This window comes from Conger conger, chromosome 9, assembly GCF_963514075.1.
Source record: "Conger conger chromosome 9, fConCon1.1, whole genome shotgun sequence".
Taxonomy (NCBI): domain Eukaryota; kingdom Metazoa; phylum Chordata; class Actinopteri; order Anguilliformes; family Congridae; genus Conger; species Conger conger.
Genome location: NC_083768.1, coordinates 26,278,646 through 26,302,128, shown reverse-complemented (window position 1 = coordinate 26,302,128; position 23,483 = coordinate 26,278,646). Strand labels below are relative to the sequence as shown.

General features: G+C 37.9%; 1 protein-coding gene across 11 annotated transcripts in view; it reads right to left on the bottom strand.

Annotated features, from left to right (window-relative positions):
- The window catches only part of dtna (dystrobrevin, alpha), a 74,664-nt gene that overhangs the window by 21,533 nt on the left and 29,648 nt on the right, over positions 1 to 23,483 (bottom strand). For 4 of the 11 annotated variants that reach the window (XM_061253463.1, XM_061253465.1, XM_061253462.1 and 1 more), the window contains exons 6-15: positions 22,915 to 23,069; positions 20,405 to 20,510; positions 18,863 to 19,029; positions 17,512 to 17,636; positions 13,550 to 13,633; positions 11,988 to 12,074; positions 8,028 to 8,108; positions 4,103 to 4,195; positions 1,454 to 1,541; positions 675 to 778 (exon numbers count right to left, since the gene is read on the bottom strand). In XM_061253463.1, the coding sequence (XP_061109447.1) occupies positions 675 to 778; positions 1,454 to 1,541; positions 4,103 to 4,195; positions 8,028 to 8,108; positions 11,988 to 12,074; positions 13,550 to 13,633; positions 17,512 to 17,636; positions 18,863 to 19,029; positions 20,405 to 20,510; positions 22,915 to 23,069 (1,090 nt within the window). The remainder of the gene's footprint in view (positions 1 to 674; positions 779 to 1,453; positions 1,542 to 4,102; positions 4,196 to 8,027; positions 8,109 to 11,987; positions 12,075 to 13,549; positions 13,634 to 17,511; positions 17,637 to 18,862; positions 19,030 to 20,404; positions 20,511 to 22,914; positions 23,070 to 23,483) is intronic. The other 7 variants (XM_061253466.1, XM_061253472.1, XM_061253468.1 and 4 more) reach the window with 4 other exon arrangements.

Sequence of the window (23,483 nt, the reverse complement as noted above, 5' to 3'; positions counted from 1 at the left end):
AAACTGAATCTTCAAAGTTAGAAAATATTTCAGCGGCCACACAGCGTGAGTTGACGACTAAACCACAAGGGGGCAAAGTTGATAGGGTTAATGTCTGACACTTGACAATGTTAGCTTATTTGATTGTCTAGAACTAAAATATAAGCCCATATAAGCTTGTCAGCTAATGTTAGCTCCTCAGGTTGTTAAAGTAACAATAAGTAATTTCGGACTCTAACAGTGAAGAGAACTGCAGCAACGAACACACCACAAACAATGTTTATCCCTGCCTTCTCTGTGAACAGTGAACCCAATTAGAACCAATTTATGACCACAAATTATTGTACAGCTATACAATATCTTGGTACAGAGTGTTGGTCCATCAACTATATATTTTGCCACCCAAAGTTAAGGATTATAAACACAGGCAGAGGGTGAGTCAACATGTCAATGAATGAGTCTTTTCCAGTGATAGGAAGGGATTTACAATGGTCTTGTAACAATGTTTTACCACAACAATCTTACCTATTGTACCGTTAACGTTAACATTGGCGCTATACTAGATTAGCGCTATAGGACGACTTTCAACGTTTCGACTTTCAACGTTACCACCGTATGCGCCCCAGCTTGCTTGTTTTGATAATTTCCAGTCTAAAAGTGTCTAAAAAAACATTCCAACTGAATGAAATTCTCACCTGTTTTTGTTTTCTAGCTCTGCAATAAGTTGCCGCTGCTGCTTGTTGGCATCCAGAGAGAGTGCAATATCTGAAGTCCCTCGCTGCTGTTGAGCTGCTTGTTGCTATCAAAAAGAAATAAAGGAGAGAATGTCACACTGCTTGCAATCTTCATATATTTCTGGCAATAACAGGACCTTTGTTACATTACCTTAGTCCACAGCACTCATGCTGTAAAGATGGGCTGGATCCCCACGCTGCCATTTTAAACAACATTCTAATGCAGAGGTAACGAGTCATAGAGGTGTTTTCCACCTTCAACTACAACTGTGGAAACTACTGTTCCTATGCCATTTCCCCACAATGGAGAGAAAGGATTCAAAGGTGTGTTTATATGATTTAAGAAGACTCATCGATTATCATTACATGTAATTCGACAGAATAATATTGATCCCCCCCTTAAAATTTGTAATGCCCAGTGGCTTTTAAAAAGCTCGTTGCTGCAGCCTACTTTGTCAATTTTGTAGAGCTTGGACAAGTGTGAGCTTTGCTCCAAAACACATTACCTGTTGCTTCTTTTGTGGTTTGGATGCCAAACTCACAACTGAGAAGAGGAGGTTGCTATACTTTATGTAAATGGTGCTATACAAAAGAATCTTAATTCTTGAATTTTGAAATTAATTGGACCATTCGTCAAAAATCCATTTACTTTGGAACTGTCAAGTCCTCAGTTAGGACATAGATCTGTACATTTTTAACCCTTTTTGCCCACTGCACCACTACAGTTTCTGGTCTCTCACCACTGATGCAGCGTCAGCGGCGAGTCTGGCAGCATAGCGGGCGATGAGGCGGTGTTCTTCATCCAGGCGGCTACTGCTCTCCAGCATGCTGTGGGCCATATTGAGAGGAGTGAATCATGGGTCTTTTTCTAATTCACCAAAAGTAAAAACAATCGCTTCATTTACATTTCACACAATGAAAAACACTGGCATTCCTATATACAACACAAATCCCTTTGTACATATACTTGAGTAAAATACAAGCTTTCTTGCAAGAGTAAACCACAACCTACCTTTTCACTTAACAGTAAAACCACAAGCTTCCTTTACATTGTGAGATTAAATTGAAGGCTGCATCCATATTTTAGCTATGGTAAAATACAGGCTCCAGCTACACCGTGAACTACTGAAGTGTAAAACACAGACTCCCATGAAACAAATAAGTGTAAAACACAGGCTTCCTTTTTACTTTACCAGACTGAAATTCAGGTGTCCTTTACACTTGTACCTAGAGTAAAACCCAGGTTCCATTCATATGTTATTTTCACTACACTTTCCAAAAAATCCTGTATATTCTACTAGAGCAAAGCACGGGCCTCCTTTATACTTTACACCATACAAAAGTAAAATAGGCTTTCTTTACACCTCCTGGAATAAAACACTGGCTTTATGCACATTCTACCTGGGCAAAATACACACACAGGGTCCTTTTAGTAAAATGTGCCCTTCACATACTGTATTACAGGAACAAAACACATCATTCACACTTTAGGTATTTTTCTATATATTTGCTAGTACTATAAAGTAGTTTTACTTCCTAAATGTGAACACTGGCCTCAGTTACATCTTGCTAGAGTAAAACATAAGCTGACTGATGTTTTCCCAGGACTTCCCACGAGAGTAAAATACACATTTCACTTAAGTTATCTGTTTAAGTCACCCTGCATTCATATTGTGGTCATAATGTGTATAGGCTACAAAAGATGTTCCCGTGAATTATATGAAATACTTTTCTGTCATGCTTGGAAAAAACTACATTAAAGGTTGTTTTTACTTGAAATTTTTAATTTTATGTTTTTGTGTGCAATAAAGGATGTTGCAGTGTAACACTTTATTAGGTATTTATTAGACTTGCTGCTGCTGTCAAACTTACAGGTTTGATGCATTATGTATTCAGAGATGCTCTTCTGCATACCACTGTTGTAATGCATGATTATTTGCATTACTGTTAGCTTTCAACCAGTCTGGCCCTTCTCCTCAGAGCTCTCTCATTAGCAAAGGGTTTCTGCCTGCAGAACTGCTTCTCACTGGATGTTTATTGTTTTTCACAACAATGCAGTATAAGGGCTGTTGACGTGGCCCATACAGCAGCACACAACAAAATGCTCAAGACTCATTTATTCTCATTTACTGTATACAACTGGACACATGCATGCAGGTTCTAACAGTGTAGGCTACAAGCAATCAACTCAGGAGGATACCAACAGTCTAGATGTCTCAGTATTCAGTAAGTAGGATGACATTATGCATGGGCAATAAGCTAACAAAAGTCGGTTACCGATTCTCCCACGTCAAAACTCTGCTGCACGCTTATTAGCTTGAAGGGCCAACCGACGAGCTCCCAATTAATTTTTGGAATCAGTTACAGACACCTTCAGCAACGGCCAACCACAGCAAGAAAATACACTGAGGAACTCAGCAAAGCAATGCTCTGCAACATTCTCCTGTGATTGCTGTGCTCATGGAAAGATGTACTGGTATGATATTTTTGTTTATAATTGTGAAAAAAACACACCATAGAATTTATCTATTCACCTGTAAAGCTTGTACTGCACACTAAACTCTAATTCACGTCAAACATTTGACCAAGGTTTCATGGATATTATAGACAGAGAAGCAAGGAATTACAGAAGGCTGAGGCAAGAGAAACATGAAAATGGAAGGGTGCAAAACATAGCAATGTCACATTGACACACGTCTTGCATTAACTGAGAACAAATAACCACACATACAATAAAGATTAGTGATTTCTAAATTGCAAAGCTAATAGTGAGAGCATGAATGCCAACATACATGTACATGTACATACTGTATACTTTTTGTATTAAACAGAAGCCTTCCCACCAACGTCACCAGGAGTACTCTAACTCTTGAGTTGTCATATTGTCAAGAAGGCCATTTTGCCATACTCTTTGTAGCACCAAAAGTTGCCAAATTGGACAGTTTGAAATAACCACAACAAAAACATTCCAATTAACCTTTACCTTCAAATTATAGCTGACAGTCTGCAGTTTAACCTCATATTCACTGTTTTATTTTAAATCTAGAGCCAAATCAACAAAAAAAGCCAATTACTTTTACATGTACAATAAATGTACATTAGTCTATCTGACAGGATATTATAAAGAACATTGTTTGCTTTTTATTTTCTGTAAAACATCTAGTACTACCTAAACAGCCACAACTGACAGTTTGAAAAGAATGGTGGAAAAATGTTGTAGTCAACCCCTTAATTGTGACATTTCAACATGCTGACTCTAACACTTGCAGACTCTTTTAATGACTGGCACAAAATACGGACAGAGACGGAGTCTAAGTGTAGCTAAACTAAGCCGCCTGAGTGGATGGCTTCCATTGGAGCACGCTTTCCTCCAGGGGAACCACACTAACCATGTGGGGTTGCTGTGCAGTAGATTGACATAGAGCCCGATGAGCACATGTTCATCAGCAAGTCTATCCGCAACATCGAGGCTGTAGTTTAACCTGGAACAGTATGGAGTTTCAAAGAGACACAAAAAAAGACAAGTGAGAGCGGCATGGAGAAATTACACCATGAGAAAAAAGGAAAAAACTAAACCACTGCACACTATAAACTGGCCTTAAAATGCACATATAAGTATTTATACTTATATAAAGCACATAAGTGCAGAGCGGTCGTTGCATGAAAATGTATTTGATTTTGGTTCAATCTATTAATCCTGGTTTTCACTACTACTTTTGATTATTTCAATGTAATTGTTTTATGCAATAGTCTATAATACCCACAGCATACAATAAAATACTCCATATATTGCTAAATGCAGACAAGTATTGAAGCCTATTTTTTCTTAATTAATTTAATTCTTTGTTTGTTACCATCAACTTGTTTTAATTCTAATATTATTACATCCCCCATTGATATTGTACTTCATATGGGCAAACATTTCCACTACCCTGATGTTAATACCTTGATGTTAATTCCATTTATAGAATTGTATTGCCAATTTCACTTTGTTAGATTTTATTTACAATTGTTAGGGGTGTCAATAATTTTCAGAAAAAAATAGCTTGCTGTGTAAACATGGTGTAAGACATGGAATGCGTGTTTCATATATATACGTTAACATATATTGCACGTTTCATGTTATTTTTTGGAAGAACACTTCCAGGACATGCTATGGCCTCCTGCATTTTCTTGTCAGAACTTTCCCAGGCCCTGCAGACTTTTCATGGAAATTACTTCCTTATGCAAGAATAGAACAACATATAAGAATGTGTCAAGTTTAGATTGCCTGAACAGGATTTATGCCTGGTATTAGTTGCATACTGGAACATCAGTTTTATCTAAGCTTTCATTTCTCAGCAGAATTCATTTTTTTACTTCACATGCCTGCTATTTTGGGGATTCGGGTCTGGTGTTAGTGCTGTTCTGCTGCTCTGTAAAGCTCCCGTAAAAAGTGATATACAAATAAAATAGAATTTAATTGAGATTATTACAGTAGCCAAAATAACATGTAATTTCCTGTCCATCCTAAATCTTTATCCAATTTTACAAAGAAAGCAGACATGCTTCAATGTACAGTATCATTAGTCTGTATGAGCTTCACCATTTTGCTGCTGGTGATGATAATGAAGATGTTGTGAAGACGACAAAGATGATAGTGGCAATGACAATGCTTTGATGGTAATGCATTTTTCTGCTGAAAAATATACAGTAGCAGTTTAAGAGATGTTGTGTCCCAGAGATATCAGGCTTTCCAGATGGTGCTATTAGCATCCCCATTGGGTTTGGTTTCCTGGAAATACTATTCACACAGCATACTGTGCAAATATGTTCTTGTTTCTTCTCCTTCTCAGTAAGGTAACTACAGTCTCCAGACAGTCTTTGCTCTCAATATGGAGGAGTAGAGCAGCTGCAGGTAAGTTAAGACCTTTGGGAATCTTTTAAAGCTTTTACATCACATCATTAGGGAGGTAAATTACACTGAAATGCTTGTATTTAAGCAATGCATTTAAGAAATGCACATATCCAGAGTGACTTACACAGTTTACATTTTTTTCATTCATGAAATGATTTTTTAGAGCTGCATGTTTGCTGAATATTTGTACTCCAAACCAATTCAGGTTCAAGTGACAAAAGCAGTGTCCCCACTTGGGAATAGAACCTACAAACGTGGAGTGGCAACCCAGTTCCCTATTCATTATGTTACAATGCTGCACATTACCATATGTCTGATCGCTCAATTTAATGATTCAAGTGCCAGTGATGAAATTTGTGTACACTTCTTTTGGTTCCCAATGGGAAAAAAAGACTTCTACAATGTCAAATGCTACAGGAGCTTTTATGACGATGTAGATATGTAAACTTTACACAAAATCACAATACCAGGATTTGCATTTCAGGATTATTATTTTCAGGCATATTTTCTACCATATTTACTATGTATAGCGTTGGCAGTAGTACATATTAAATGCTTTAATCAGTGTATATTTGATCCCTCTATGGTACGCATTATGTTTATTATGTCATATTTTTTCTCATTTGTGTTTATGACATAAAATAGCTAATAGAAATTAGAAGAAATTTCTGAAAACCAAATTGGCTAGTATATAATACATTTCTCATTTTGGTATATTTATACACTTAGGACCCCCCTACCCAAAATAAGTGAATCATTACCATTTATCCCTCAATATTGTTTTTAAATGCATTAAAATACAGCACTGCTGGCACATGGAAGAGCTAATTCTGCACTCCTCTTCTTGCCCTTTCCATAACACAAGTAAATTATTATAAGCACTTCCAAATGAATACATATAATATATTAATACAATTCCAATGGAAATCTATTACTGCAATTCCATTCTAGTATAGAGGTGCCATATGGCAACATTCCCATTTTTCAATTGTGGCACAGAGTTTCCAGATGGAAATATTCATATGTTAGTCAAAGCTGATTTATGAACGACATTCATAGACTTTCCAAAGCAAGAATTTTATTTATTGAGAATAAATGCATCAGTAGTGAAATTTGTGGAGCACTTTGACATGTGACTTCCATGTGATGGTGACCATGGGAAACAAATGTCATGTGACTTAACAACAGCATATTATTGGCTACTTAAAGTATTATTTTCCTAGCTATTCAGAAAAAATTACCACATATTGCATTGTTGGAATTAAAGGGGCAGGCCTGAAGGGAGATTAAGAGGCGCCATATGGCAACACCGTAGCATAGAAGGATATCAATAAATAATTTAGAAAGGATTATTCCAATACTATATAGTGAAAACAACAAATACAGGTCAAACTCTTGTGTGCATTCACAAGAATTTGACTAGTTTGCTTCAAAGTTTTAAATTGTTCTCCCGAGAGCACCATAAATGTTTAGCTACATTATGTAACCTTTGGAATTTTTTGTTTATTATTCTTCTTTAGTCGATTGTTTCAACCAATGGAACAATAATAATTTTGGTTGCAAATGCATTACCCTTGAATAATAATACTTTTGTATTACTTTTTTGTATTAACCTTTCATTTTTTATATTAAGCAAAACACCAACATTTTGAGAAATATACCTGACGAGATGTTCAATTTCATTTTCATTTTTGTGCATTCACTGGCTCAATTTCCATGTTAGCAAAATCTGTTAGGCTTCAAGTCTTTAGGCTAAGCTATTGGAGTCAGTAGCCTACCTCCTAACTCCGAAGCTTATTTACACAAAGTATCATGTGTAAATGTGTATTTGAAATATACGCCACCATGACTGCTCTTGAAATATGATGAAATACAGTGCTTGTTTTGACTAATAATGTAAAAAAATGGCTCAGTTCACAAGCAGATTTGGAGGTACAGGAAAAGCAAGGTGGACTTTTTCTTTTTAAACTTAAATTAGAAGTACTTACATCATATAATGTTGTGTAAGGAGAACATCATGAACAAAAAAGAAAAGACTACTGTATCCCAGGTAGAAAGACATAATATGATGAAGAAATAATTTCTAAAATATATTCCTTAGAAATTGGACAATAAATTACAAAACAGTAAATTATGTAGTGAAGGATATAATGCAGGGTTATTTTAATTAAATGTTAAAATGAAAAACTTTCTCACGAATGAATAATACTGATCCCTGTTAATCCTAAATGCATGCATTTTCTGTCTACCAGCTAGAGTATTAGTGCTGAGTGTTAAAGCAAACAAAATAAATCCAGGTATAATGAGTGACTCGGTGTGAGAGAACAGCCATCTCTTAAACAGTACATCAGCTGGCTGTATGTCGCCTTGAATACGTGCAAAGCCACACTCACACACATCACCTTCACGTGACTTACCCCTTCCCTTTCAACAGAGATGGAGCAGCCCTAGCCAAGTCTTTGCTCTGCTCGACTTCATTATTCTTGGTGTTAGGCAAGCTTTTTACAACAATAGAGCAACACAGCAGAGAAGAGGGCAAAGAACATACATGTTTAATTTGAAAGCAAATATTATGTTATATAACAGTATAACAGAATGTAATCATTAACTTACTGCATTTTAATATGCAAGTTATTCAAACAGCTGACAATTGAGAACATATCCAGACTTAAAGCATACATAATGACAAGGATGAATACACTGCAAAAATGCATGTCTCATTAAAAGACTAAAAACTAACATTGTCATTTTAAAAACTATCATTTTTAGACTTGTAATAAAACTTAAGATCTTATATTTTTCTAGTTGAAAATAAAATTTGCTTATTTTAAGTTACTTTTTGAAATGGTCCACCATGAAGTGTTCTTATTCCATTGACAAATCTTGAGTCAAACTGTCTTACCTCATTGGCAATATTTTTGTCTTACTAAGTAAAAGAACTATGAAATATTTTATACTTTTTTTAATGTAATATTTTTTGTTTGTTAGTAGTGTAGAATTAAGAGACACTAATGTAGGAATGCCATTCCAGAATTGAAGCACACTGTGATTGATACAGAACTTGTCCGACAAGTGAACGTGTATGTCTACACAAATTTGTAGTAATATTACAGTAATATTACATGTGACACAAATGCTTCACATATTGCATTTGCACTGAACTGGTCTACAGTCAATGAACATGCCTATGCACATGTTCACAAAAGTGTGTAGAACATGTCAGGCCAACCATTCATCCCAGCAGAGAGCAGGGAATGCAAGATCATAGAGCTACAGACAAAAATTCCTCATAGAACCATATTCATAGAGCCATAAACAACATGATTATATTTTGAATCCATATATGGAACTCTCAGTGCTTTTATTTAATGTTAAAAGCAAATAAAAACAACTTCAAAATGAAGACAAATGACAAATGCCCTAAAGTGACAAATTCCATACCAAATAACACCATTTGAACAATCTGCTTCACTGAGAGAAACCTCATTACTGTTCCTACTGGACAGATATTCCCTCCCAGATTCAAAGCAGCACTCCTTCTATGGCCCATAACTGCGTTGGATGGAGATTTTTCCCTTTCTCGGACGGGGAGGGCAAATTCCTTGGAGACAGTCCAGTAAATGCTTTGCACCTCTAATGTCCCAACAACCTGCATATTTCTGTGCAGTATTGTTCATGGATTAGGAGACTGAATTCCCAGGCTGGTCTCACCAATCTGGTGAGTCACCAATGCAGCAGTAATTCAGAGAGTCAGATATTTGACCACGCTGCCCCGGCTGGTTGAGGCCTATTGTTGCTCGACAAAAGGGCTCAGTTGTGCCTACGGTGAGCATAACTCTGGCCTTTTAAAATGACTTTTTTTTTTCCTTCATTACTGTGGAAACAGCATAAAGAATTACACCCCTGTGTTCCAAGGGGTGGAGTGAAATGCAGCTATTAGTTAGCGTATGGCATTTTTACGTGGCAAATTGATACATTTTGTACAATATAGACAGTGCAGAATTATTGCCAGTTGCTAATGAAATTTCAGCTAAATATTGATTGCCATGCTGTAACAAAAAGATTCACATTTTGTTTGTCATGCTGTGTACCAGTTGTTACTATATTTCCACAGGTGATGGATAAAAAAACAAAAATAGTTGGCCACTGTGAGTTTTGAAGTGTTATGAGAACATGTGCAAATTGTATGGACAGTAATTATTATATCTTTGTATACAGTGCTACCTTTCACAGAAGATTTTGTTCTTTCACATTATTGTCAAAGAACCTGAACAACAGTTTCCAGTCTTCTGCATGGTACACACTACGGGACTTTTCACATCTTAACCAATATTGAAAATGTGAGACACCCCACATATAATGATCAATTTCACACATTTTTTGTCTTGCATACTAGACAATTTGGCGAAGATGGAGCATTACACCATTAAAGGTTGCCAGATTTAAATGTATTAGAACACGCAAATTCATTACAAACAACCTGAAGATTTCTTCCATTACTTGGGCCGAATATTTGCCTATATTAGCAGGGCTTCCATCCAATCTCTTCGATGTGAAATTTGATTGTCCACAGTAGAAAAAATTTAAAATAAAAAACACCAAAAATGTTTTTACGCTTGGCTGAGGTGTATTGATAGAGAGAAGGGTGATTGAAACATTTTCTTCTCAATGATGTTCCAAACTGTTTGTTTTGGTAAGCCGATTGTTTGGCTTATTTCTCTGACTGTTTTCTTCTTATTTCTGAGGCTCATAATGGCTTCCTAGAATATTATTGGCACAACTCTCATCCACATGATGACAAGCAATAACAGACTCCAGACTCCAAAAGGCAATCAAAAACCTAGAATCAAGACTAGATACTGAAAGCTTCCTTAAACTTGCACAAATGAAGCAATTGAATACACATGACAAACTAGAAACAGCTGAGAAGCCAACTGTCCTATTACTTTTGTTCCCTTAAAATGGGAGGACTACGTTTAAAAATGGATGTGATTCCTACACAGATCACTCAATAAGCATGTAAATACCCTCAAATTCCAAAATACAGTTCCAAAATTTGAGGGTAATAATTTGAATTGTTTTATTTAATCTGATGTGCTAGAGTTGAGAAACAAAAGAACAGAAATTGTACCACTGTTCAAATGGTAAATGGTAAATGGTTGGCATTTATATAGCGCCTTTATCCAAAGCGCTGTACAATTGATGCTTCTCATTCACCCATTCATACACACACTTGCACACCGACGGCGATTGGCTGCCATGCAAGGCACCGACCAGCTCGTCAGGAGCAAATGCTCAGGGACACTTCGACACAGCCCGGGCAGGGGATCGAACCGGCAACCCTCCGACTGCCAGACGACTGCTCTTACTGCCTGAGCCATGTCACCCCACATACTCATGGACTGCACTGTAATTGGTTCAGACCAGCCTCAAATTTTGGAACGCCACCAGGATTGTTTGGAGGGGGAAATCGGGCACAAAACAGAATATTCTGTAGTGCGCACCAGGTGGTAGCAATATCATGTTGCATTGTTACATGTGCCTGTAGTCCAGGTCAAGCATTTTCATCCAAAAGAAAGCCCTGACTGCAGACAGTTTACACCAAGAGTGTCAAACTTCAGTCCTGGAAGACTGCAGTGGGTTCCTTTCGATAATCAAGCAATTAAGGCCTTGGGAAAACAGTGTGTGGACTCTTGAGCCAATCAATGGCTTAAATTCATCACTTGCCCTTAAACACGCACTGAAGAACCAGCAGACACTGCTGCCCGGTGGACTGGAGTTTGAGAGCCCTGGTTTACACTCACAAGGCAGAATAGACACAAATCCACTGATGTCTTTCACGTTATCCATGCAAATGCCATTTGTGAAAAGTCACTTCAATCGTTTAAGTGTTTATTATTATTTTTATTATTATTATTGAACAGGATAGTAACTGATGAGATTTAAATTTTTGTAAGCATTTATGTTTTAAGTTCAAAGCCCTCAGGATTGGCACTTTCGTCATGATAAAGACAGCTTATTACATTTTATGAATTTAACAGATGCTCATATTGAGAGTGAGTTAATAAACAAAATAAAAATGTATCCGTTGCCCCAATAGACACAGACTGGGTTCATTTAGTAGCATCACCTCTAAAATGATTAGTCAAGATAAGGACAAACTGTTAAGTACTACAAACTAGTAAAAATGTCCTCAGATGTCACATGACTAAATACACATCACATGACAACTCAATATGTCACATGGTCACTCAACACAGGCAACCTAAGCTACAGTTTAAAGCTGAAGAGTTATTTGACAGAGCAGCTAGAGCTAGTAGGAGTTAGTGAATCCACTACTGATCTACAGCATCTAAAAATAATACTGACATACTGACCGTGGAGCTCCGTTAAGCTGACTTACAAACAGGTTTATTAGAACATGCTCATCGCCATCACATTTCTCAGAATCAGTCAGGGGACACCTGCACAATTCAAGCAGCAAGGTCACTGTTAAGACATGCACCGCTGTAGAACCAGTGTTCTAGAGACACATCATAGCTAAGAATAAGCGGTTGAAGATGCAAACAGAAAACAACTTCATTAACATATTTGAAACCCAAACCAGCCACATTAATCCGACAGAAAGCTGTTCAGTTCTGCATTTCTTATGTCTGTGGTCACCATCAGTTGAGTCTCTCACCTCATAAAACCAACCACCAAAACCAGACACTTCAGAAACTAAATTATTTTACACTTTCAACATAACCAGTGCATCTCATTTAGTCATCATGGTCATCTAGTTGTGATGCCATACTGCCACTGCCATACTTTTCTGCCCTAAAAATAACATGACACTGCCATACTGTTCTGCCCTTAATCTCCACATTATACTGCCACACTGTTCTGCCCTTAATCTCCACGTTATACTGCCATACTGTTCTGCCCTTATTCTCCAGAATATACTGCCATACTGTTCTGCCCTTAACCTCCACATTATACTGCCATACTGATCTGACCCTAATCTCCACATTATACTGCCATACTGTTCAGCCCTTAATCTCCACATTATACTGCCATACTGTTCTGCCCTTATTCTCCACATTGAAACAAATACAGGTCTAATATGTATTTAAATATGCCATATTGCAATGTGTGTACATATTCTTATTTGAAGGTTTATGCATATGCTGCAGCAGTTCTTCCAATACGGTCTTAAAATTCCACATATGACAAAAGAGGGACATTTAAATCAATGTGTGCTGTGTATATCTTTGTACATACACTCAGTGAGCACTTTATTAGGTTTTATTTTGTTTTTTTTTTTTGCTTATTGGCCTTCTGCTGCTGTAGCCTATCCACTTTTGTGTGTTCAGAGATGCTCTTCTGATCAGCAGTATCTGAGATACTCAAACCGCCCTGTCTGGCACCAACAATCATTCCATGGTCAAAGTCACTTAGATCACATTTCTTCCCCCTTCAGACATTTCGTCTGAATCTCTTGACCATGTCTGCATGCTTTTATGCATTAGTTGTTCCCACATGATCTACCTAATAAATTGATCACTGAGTGTAAATACTGTATTTCAATGTATTTTGAAGTATACTTGACCCTTATCATGTTTCAAACCAAACCAAATCTGTCCATTAATTTTTGAAAAGGAAAAAAGTAACAGTACCAAGCATACACAAAACTTCAATAAAAATCTTTCCTTTTCTTTACTAGCAAACAACACAATAGCCCTACTATACTCTCATAAATGGTATAATAACATAATATAATAAAGGAATCACACATTACTCCTCTTCATTCATGGGAGTGGTTTATATCCATGGCCTCCCTGGCCTGTGTCAATATTGAGTAACTGTTCACCTTTTTAATATAAGACTAATGCTTCCTGACCACCTGCATTCACCCCCACTCAGTGCTTTGCAGTCTTGTTATAACACAATTGCTCACCTCTTGTTCGTGAAAGGGCTTCCTGAGGAGGGCACTGAGTGGGAAAACAGGGACTCATTCATGCTGTTCACTGGTCTGGGAGGCCTAGGGAGAAGGTAGACATACTTGGTTAAACAGCATAGTTTAATATTATGCCCACAAATCTTCACTACAAATTGCTACTTCTTTCATTTTGGCCAACTATCTTCACTGTAGGTTGCTGCCATTTTGTGAGAGGCTGTGATATTCAACAGTTCTGCTTTGGGAACATGCTGTACTGTAAATCACAGTCTATAATGAGATGTCAGAATAAATGTATCAAGTTTAATGGAATATGGATAAAACAATACAATGCAATAAAGCAGGACTCACATGGTTTAATCAGAGTAGTATTCTAGGTAGCAACAAAAGGGTCAAGTGATGGGATTCAATTAAATGATTTTTCAGTACCATAGTGGACTGAAAATATTTTCAAATCATTGTTAGCATAAAAAGGTAGTTAGCTCAACATTATCTGAACAAGATTTGGTGTTAGTCTAGAGTGGATTATTATAAAGCAGTATTGTAGTTATATGCTACAATACAGTATGTTATAATACAGTTTGTGGGGTATCACTAATATGATGCATGCAGTATTTAATGCTGCTTTATTCCATTTGGATTCAATAAGGGAATAATGTAAAACATTTCCATTTATGAACTTTATAGTGCTCAAGGCAAAATTGACACAGTATAAATTAATAAAATAAACTATAGGAGTTACTACAGTAGACACTTAACACAAATTTATTTTTTAAATAAACACACTTACCAAGTATCTCTATTGTGCAGCACATAAAGAAACAATAACAAATTTCAATCACCACACAATCCACTTATTATAGAATGTACCCAAGAACGTTTTCCAAATAAACTTGGTGTTCAGCTCTTTATCCAGAGATGATCTGCCAATGTCCAGATATTACTTCCATTATCTTTTCAATTGCATTACATTACATTATACTGCATGACAGAAATACACTTAGTGAGCACTTTATTAGGTATATTATTAGGTATATTAGGCTTATTTGTTTTTACTTATTGGTCTTCTGGTGCTGTAGCCTATCAAGTCAGGCGCTTCTCCTCTGACCTCTCTCATTAACACACTGCTGCTGACTGGATGCTTTTTGTTTTTTGCACCATTCTCTGCAAACTCTAGAGACTGTTGTGCATGAAAATTCCAGGAGATGATCAGTTTTTGAGATACTCAAACCACCCTGTCTGGCACCAGCAATCATTCCAACATCAGTCACTTTCTGGTCTGAAAAACATCTGAACCACTTGACCATGTCTGCATGCTTGTATGCATTTAGTTTCTGCTACATGATTGGCTGATTAAATATTTGAATTAACAAGCTGGTGTACAGGTCTCCTTATAAAGTGCTCAGTGAGTGTAAATGCATTCATCTGATCAATTGAGCAATAGTACCAGGCAAACAATATTCCCAGACCAGGGAGTAAAGACTCAGCATCACTAAAGTTCAAGTTAACTTTGGTAGCCAAGAGCCAAATAAATAAAATAATAAATAAAAACACTGTGACTGGGACGAGTGATCGTGCAGAGGGGAGAGCCAGTTGCCTCAAGCTTGCAGAATGGAGAGATCTGGAACGTAGGGTTTGAAGATTAATTGGATGTATGGTGGAGCTGTTCCATTCAATTCCCTGAAGCCTAGTACTAAGGTTTTAAACTTGAAGCAAGCTGTAACCGATAGCTAGTAAAGTGAGATGACAGGTTTGCTGAGCATGCAGTAATTGGGAAGGTTGTAGACAAATCTTGTGGCTCTGACCTGTGTTAGCTGTAGGGGTTTAGCAGCAATAATGAAGTTGCCAGTTTAGCTTGTACAGAAAATGGTGAGGAATGGTTGAATTCTTCTGATGTTTCACAGAAAAAATCTGGACACCTGGCTCACTGCTACTACATGGAGAGAGGAGAACTGGTCATTCTCAGTTAGCCCTAGGATTCCTCTGTGTGAACTCTCCTGTTGCATCTACAGTAGTTTAAATAAAAGGGTAGGAATGTAGAGAGGAATTGGAGGGAATATAGAGCACCTCAGTCTTAGCCAGACAATGGTCCACTATCCAGCAAAGAGAGACCTGCACGTCAGACGGAGGGTAAGAGCAGAAAAGCTGAGGATTGTCAGCATAGCAATAGTATGAGAAACCACAAGACATCATAGACACAAGGGATATTGCACAGGAGGGGGCCAAGTATGGAGCCTTGGGTGACACCTGTACGAAGGTAGCGTAGTCACAATATCTCATTTTCATATCATTGATAAGCCTTTAAGAAAAATTTTGAGATGACATTTTATAGTTTTTTAATATTATAGTGTAATTATAATAACGTGAACAGAAGTAGTTGCTTCAAGTAGCCTGGTGGCAGCATTGAGCTGAACTTGCAGTAGCCTTTGCGCTGCTTACTTTAGCTAGCTAAAGTATAATCAACAGCAAATAATGACTCAGGCCAGAAGCTTAAGTTAAATAAGTGCTCTCTTGCAGTAAGATCATTGCTTGGGATCACAAGAATGGCCAGGGTGGACATGAGGAGTATGCGGTTTACAGCAGTGGTTCCCAAACTCGGTCCTGGAGGCTCCCTGTCTATGCTGGTTTTTGTTATGGTTGGAACGAAAGCCAGCATACACAAGGGGTCCGCAGGACCGAATTTGGGAACCACTGGCCTACAGTATCTAAATCAGAAAAAATGCCAAATACAAATAGAGCAGAAGAGAGGGAAGATGCTCTAGGCAACTGCAGTGCTTCGGCCAAAGAAATGGTCCCAGCAGAGTGACCACCACTGAAGCCAGACGGGAAGGGGCCAAGAAGGCTATTTTGTGATAAGAAGTATGAGAGTTGCAGATTCCAGAGTTTGGGGAAAAAAAGTGCAATAGAGAGACTGGCTGATAATTCTACACAGCAGAAGGGTCCAGAGTCCATTTCTTTAACATGGTGTGATTCAGGCCTACCTGTGGACAGTGATGAGTTGATCATGGAAGAAAATGTGTGAATGCTCGATTTCATGGCATCTTCCATTATTTATCATATTTCTATAAGCACATTACTTACTGCAGGAAGAAGGATGAGAACATTTCTCTGCCAGCCAAAACACTTGGTGAAAATAGAATTTGTATGGGTGTGTGTATCTGTTTATTGCTCAGGCCACAAATCAGATCTGTCTGACAGCACAGGTCTTTGTCATATGTATGTCTGTAAAATGTGAAACAGGGCAGGGGAGGTTGTTTTTAGTTATTATATTGTAAATATTTCAATATGTACCATGACTAAACATTTGGTTATTACAGAAACGAGGAGGAGGTGAGAGTTGCCTTGGTGAGGCAGAGGAGGTGGCAGATTCCGGGGACCAAAAATAAATGCTCTGCATGCATCCAAATTGAAATTCCAATTGCATTGCAAATTCAATAAAATGGCTGTTTGCTTTTTAAATAAGGGCTCTCAGATGATGCACACAGATAAATCCCGGGCTGTCATTGTACAGATGTACCACAATGGTCAATGAAATCAAGAGCATTCCAGTGCTGCGGACAATAGGACTCAATGTTACCCAAGGCAGGAAGGTGATAAGTCACATAATACCAACTTGTCCAGGGGATCTTGCACCTGCTATGTGCCAGTTGCATGGTCTAGTCCCCTCATACAAAAACTCTACACATAGCTGGACATGTGAGTGTGGGCCTTTATAAAACTGATGAAGGCAATGGAACAGGTATAAATTTGGGGAATGGGGAATTATTTTTAAACAAATATTTATTTTATTTAAGTTAAGAAAAATGAAACCGAAACTAAGCTCTAACTAACACGAAAATACAGAATCTCCACTTAGGTAAAATCTATAACCCAACATGAAACAATCCACTGACAGAAAAAGAACTTGAGCCACATTACAGCACCCCAGTGCTTTGAGAGGAGTGCATGTTTCCTGTACTTACACAATGTGAGCCAAGTTTAGTGGTTTCTCGGGCTGGTCTGGGAACATGGGATGCAAAGGTTCATGACTGGAAGCACAGCTGAGGGACTTGCTGAGTGCATTAGTTAATTTCTTAGCAGGAGATTTCTGGGGGGATAAAAACAAGGTGAGCCACAGCAGAAAAAGGATGATTTATATGATTTGAATGGGCTTTTACTATATTTTATTAGATGAAAGGCAAACTCAGGTTCGATGTTCTTAGAACACTTAGAATTTGATATTCTTCAAAAGTTTAGAATTTCATACAATTTATGCATGTCACACTATGAACAGACAGTGTTAGTTTTGTATTTAGTCTCACAGAAGGTATGCAATGCTATTCTTTTCTTACATTATTTTAAGAATGACACTACTGTTGTCTGAATTTAGAATTTCTTGTGTGGAGAAAAAAGCAATTTTCCTGCTCCACAGATCAAGACCATAATTCTCAGTGACACTTAAGCTACTGTAAAGATGTCTTATGCAGTTATTCACTTCACATAGTGGCTGGTGTGTGGTTTTCAACATTAAAACATCAATAACGAAGATTCAGGATGTGTGAGGGTAGACACCTCATTTAAAAATAATTCACAATCGCAATAACAGCTCAAGAAAGCAGCCCATACTATGAAGAAAAAAAGTATTCAGTAGTGGGAAGTAGGCACAGCAACCACACTAGAAATAGAATTGAAACATAATGACCACATGCAGTGCAACAGGAGTATTGGAGATGACACACGGCATTAGCATCTGAAAGATGCAGAATGAAAAAAAGCTGAATGATGAAAGCCGTGGCCCACAGCTGAATAATTTATGTTGTCTATCCTAATCTCTATCCCAGGGACAATTATATAATAAATTAATTGCTGAAATTGTACTTTACATTCAAAGTGCCTTTTAACCATCTCAAATCACCTGCAATTTTTACAATGGGGCTTTGATGCTCTTGCAATAATGTTTTAACTAATTTAAATTAGTATCTGTCAACCATACTAGAATGTACCATGAAGTAAAAATAGGTTTTTGGCTCAAGCATTGCAGGGGTCAAAGTAATCAGCAAATACAATGGTCACATGGATTTTTCTACTTGTGAATACCCTGAGGAACCAGTGAGTGACCAGGTTGGCTTTAATTGATGAACTAGGCTCAGTGCCCATTGAGTCCTATTGATCTCTGACCTTTAGTCTTACATTTTATTTCGGTTTCCTCTGCCACAGAACAGAGCATGCACAGCTTATTTCAAAACAAAGAACACTATCAGTTTGTTGCATGATAGAGAAGAGGATCATTGGGCGCAAACTGGTTTAATGCAGTCACAACCCCCTCCTTCTTACCCATGATGTGTACTCCTTCATTTGGTGCTGGTTGCTATGGGAACCACTGGCATGTCCCCTCCAGAAACAGTCCTGACAAAGCTGGTAATTATGACACTGCTGGCAGCGATAGCGAAATCCCATCATGCTCTCAGTGTGGCAGTGGGAGCACTCGACCGGGTGAAAGACTGGGGGAGGGAAGAGATCACAACATCAAAGTCCTGGTTATATGCCAGGAAATAGGAATCTTACTGGCCTGGATCTGTACACTAGGCTGCTCTGACAGAACATTTTGCTGATGTTCAAGATCACTCTTCTGATAGCTGTGGATTCATTTAACAGTGAAGCTCTCCTACAGGATTAATATTCATCTGCAGGCTGAGTGCATAGTACAGTATATCCTCTGTATCTTATCATTCTGAACAGAGGCGGTGTAAAATACTGAGCGGCTGAGGTTTTTTAGTACCCAGAACCACCAGGCCTGATGCCCAGAGGCGTCAGGCATGTCCAGCCGTACAGCATTGATTTCTGCATGCACAGTGACCTAATTTGATAACGATTATTAAACCAAATTTCGCAGAACTACTTTCTGGAAATGAAGGACATAACTGAATCCAACATTTTTTTTTTTGTTAGTTAGTTATGTTACACAGGAGAAAAAAGTGACAAAATTTGCGCAACAAGAACAAATGTGCACAACAAGACAAAACTATCTAAAAATTATCAGAAAAATTATCTAAAGAATTGAAAAGTGCAATAATTTTTACAACAAATTCAGCCTGTGCTCCTGCAATTCCATTCAGTGTCTCGCTCCTCTTACACATCAATTCCACAGAAAAAGCAGGGACTGCACACAATTTCATGCAGTTGTCTTTATGTATTGCCATCAGGTAGTTTATTCAGAACTCAAAGTTTCAGTTTTACTGAAAATTGAAAATAATGTCAGAGGTGTTATCTCTGTAGAGTTATAGGCTAAATGAAAAAGTCATTAAATGAAAAATAGCCTACATGCATTCCAAATATTCTCATACTAGCAGCTTATCCTTAATAAATGACAATGGTACAATATAGACACAAATATAAACACATTTCTGTAATGACTACCACTATAACAGTATTCATATTTTGGATAATTGTGAACGGTCCAGCTAATTAGCAATTTCTGACACATGGTCTCAAAGCAATGTAGTCATTGCATGCATAACTGAAGTGCAAACTGTTACCGTAGTTATTACTGTATTGGCAACATTTCAATCTTTTTATCGAAGATTTAGTATATTCATGATACTGTACATAATTAACATTAAAAAGAGAGAGAGATAGTATAAACAAGGCCAATGTATGTGGATACAATGCACATGTTATATTAAGTATGTATCTTCTACAACGATGACAACTATTATCTCTATTACTACTAATGGTCAATCAAAGAAACAGGGTGGGTATATATGGCATAAATATTTTTTATATGAGAATACGATGTGAATCTGAACGTAAAAGATTGTGGTAAACATTTCTACAGAAAATGTTCAGAAGTTGCCTTAATAACTGACAGTGGCTCACCATTCTCTACGTTGGCTAGTCGGTGCATTAGGGGTAACCAGACCAGACACTGAGGGGGGGGATCAGACATGAGTGTGTCCAGGAAGGTATTGAGGGAGACCTTCTTCTGTTAATTTCCATTGGAGGATGGAGAAAAACCATAGTTAGGCAAACAGAGCACAGTTTAAACATAAACATCACCACATTTAAAATGAACACGCTGTAGAAAATCAAGGTAGTGGTAGTTTAAGCCCCAGTGTAGCCATGATAAGATCTGCACGGCTATTGGGCCCTTGAGCAAGGCCCTTAACCCCTCCTTACTTCCAATTATTTATTAGTTGGCAAGGTGTCAGTGCTATTTTTGAGTAGTCTGGGAGTGTGCTGTTTGTGCTGTGTCAGTGCTGATTATAAATATTCGATTTTTTCTCAGTGCAACAAAACTGCCTTTTGTTCATGTTCATTCTGTTGATGTTACCTGGTAGGCAGACTTTGCCACATCATATGTGTGCTCCTCTACTCCTATTACTTGTTACGCCCCCCAGGGATCCATTTTAGGACCTGATTTTCTGACTTTCTACTTACAGTACAAGTTGCCTAGCAGACACATTTTAGCTGCCATGGAATGCCATTCTACTGTTAAATATTTATAGCAATAAAGTATTTGACAATATCTAAAGATGTGCTACCTCGGCTTACACTCTACACCTGCCAACTTCAAATGTGTGGGCCTGAGCACAAACTGTAGATTACCTTTATTTTACTTAATTGAATAAACTTTCTCTCAAAAGTTTATACATGAATACATTTTAACAACATGAAATTAAATATCCATGACTACCATCTTTGATAATTGTGCTTTCCCACAATATTACAATATTAGCAAATATTATAGCTAAGAGGTTACTGAGTGCTGCAATGGTTATGGAAATAACCCTGATCCAAACTGTTTATCTTCCAAGGCATAGATCCTTGTTATACTATATCTCCAAGTATTCAGAAACTTTGCAGTGATAAACTGTAGACTTTTGTCAATTATTTAGGAAAATATAAAACCAAATTTACTTCAGTGATATTTTCATTTTGTATCAGAAGACAGTTCTGAATAGGAACAAAGTCACCTTCACCTCTTCACACATGGCATTGATATTTCAGTTTATTAAATAAATAATTAAGATCCAAGTATTTGGTTCTTCATGTGTAACATTAAAGGTTTTTTGATTGCACATCTTTTTTAATGAAAATTCTAATATGGAAATATGCTGAAGGGAAATGTATCTGTATAAATAATCATGATGAAAATTTCTGACAATGCAGCAGCACACATCTCACACAATTTGAATTGACTGGAGTTTTTCGCCAAATGGACTGCATTAAGTATTCATTTAAAAATGGACAAATTATTCTCCAAATAGCCGTTTCTCAATACAGTCGTCCCAAAATGAGGACTCTTCCCACTTGACACCATGGCACTCTTGACCATGTCATAGTCCAAAGTCTCATCAAAGTCCATAGCGACATACAGTACGCTTCACACACCTTACCTGTTAAGAAGGGTAAAAGCACCCAGTCTTCGCCACTGACAGGCTGTAGCTATGTACTCAAACTTGGTCAAATAATTTAACAATGTCCTTTCTCATGGAAAGGCTGCATTTTGGGGCCTTCCCACCCCTGAAATGCTGACCGTCCAGATATCGGCAAAGTAGGAGTTTGTTCAGAAGATGCCATTGTAGAAGCGTGCAGAGCTGGGTCTACAGAGCGCTCCGACCCCACTGTCTGCTCAGCCCTCCTGACGCTCTCGCTGAACTTCCTCCTGCAGCAGCCCAAACTGGTGGGAGAGCTCTCTGTTCTGGTCATCTCTGTCCGTGATGCTGTGCTTCCTGCTCCAGTCACTCCTCACACAGTTTCTGGGCCTGCGTGAAGTGACGCAGCGTGGTGCAGAGCTCTGCCACACTCTGCTGCCTGGCCCTTCACTTGTCCTCTCCAGGACGGGACCTGCACATCCATTTCCTGTGGTACTGTGGGCATCCTGCAGTTCACACACTGCACCCCCTACTGGCCTGGTATCCCATTTCTGACACCAAAGTCCACATTCTGCAAGGACTGTATTGAGCCAATATTTGAATAAAATGTATTTTTAAATGAATACGTATTGCGATCTGATTGGCAACAAACACCAGCGCAACCATTTCAAGTGCTGCTGCATTGTCACAGAATCGATTCATTAATTGCTGATGGGGTGTATTTTGACACATGAATGCCACTATATAATTAAATATACTAAATCTGCATAATATAAGGAGGATTTAGTACGAATGAGGCATCATCGTTTGTCTTATATTCAAGAAACAATGACAAGTAAAACAGAACATTTTTTTCTCTTGCTCTCCCTCACACACACACACACACACACACACACACACACAAAGACTATATGCTGGCCTGGCTTAGCGTCTAAGCTATTGATATGGTTATGATTTTCTATCATAAATAACCATTCAATAAATAATCATATTGTTTTTCTTAGAACTCACCTGCTGGGCAAAGCACGACCTTGTGACTTGTTCAGTGTAACCAAAGGAAGGGCCCTCAAAAACGGTTGTTGGCAGTTTCAGAACCTCCCGCAAGAACTGATCAAATTTGGAGTAAATCATTATGCCACCAGAGTCCGATATCTGTGAAAAAATATCTGGTAGAACAAAGCAAAAACATTACTTCATGAAAATAAAACTTTAAGCAGGTACTGGCTTGCTTACCACTTGCTTGGGAGACTGCCAGAAAAATCTATTTACTGCCAGAAGAGGTGCTGGCATGCCAGTAGGGGGCAGTCTTTCCTCTGGACCAAATATAATTACTATGGCCCAGCACAGCGATAGAGAGCATTGCGCTGTACCATCCTGCTGATAAAACTTTTAACTGATCTGATCCACTAATAAAAATATATTTATATACTTATATATTTTAAAGAATAGGATGTAAGCTCCGGTTTCTTGGCCACCAAATGACCCCTTATATCTGATTGGCTACACAATCACTTTGATGACCTACACACATTAATTCCCCATGTCACTGCAAAAGAGAGTTGAGTTCTCAGTTGACAGTC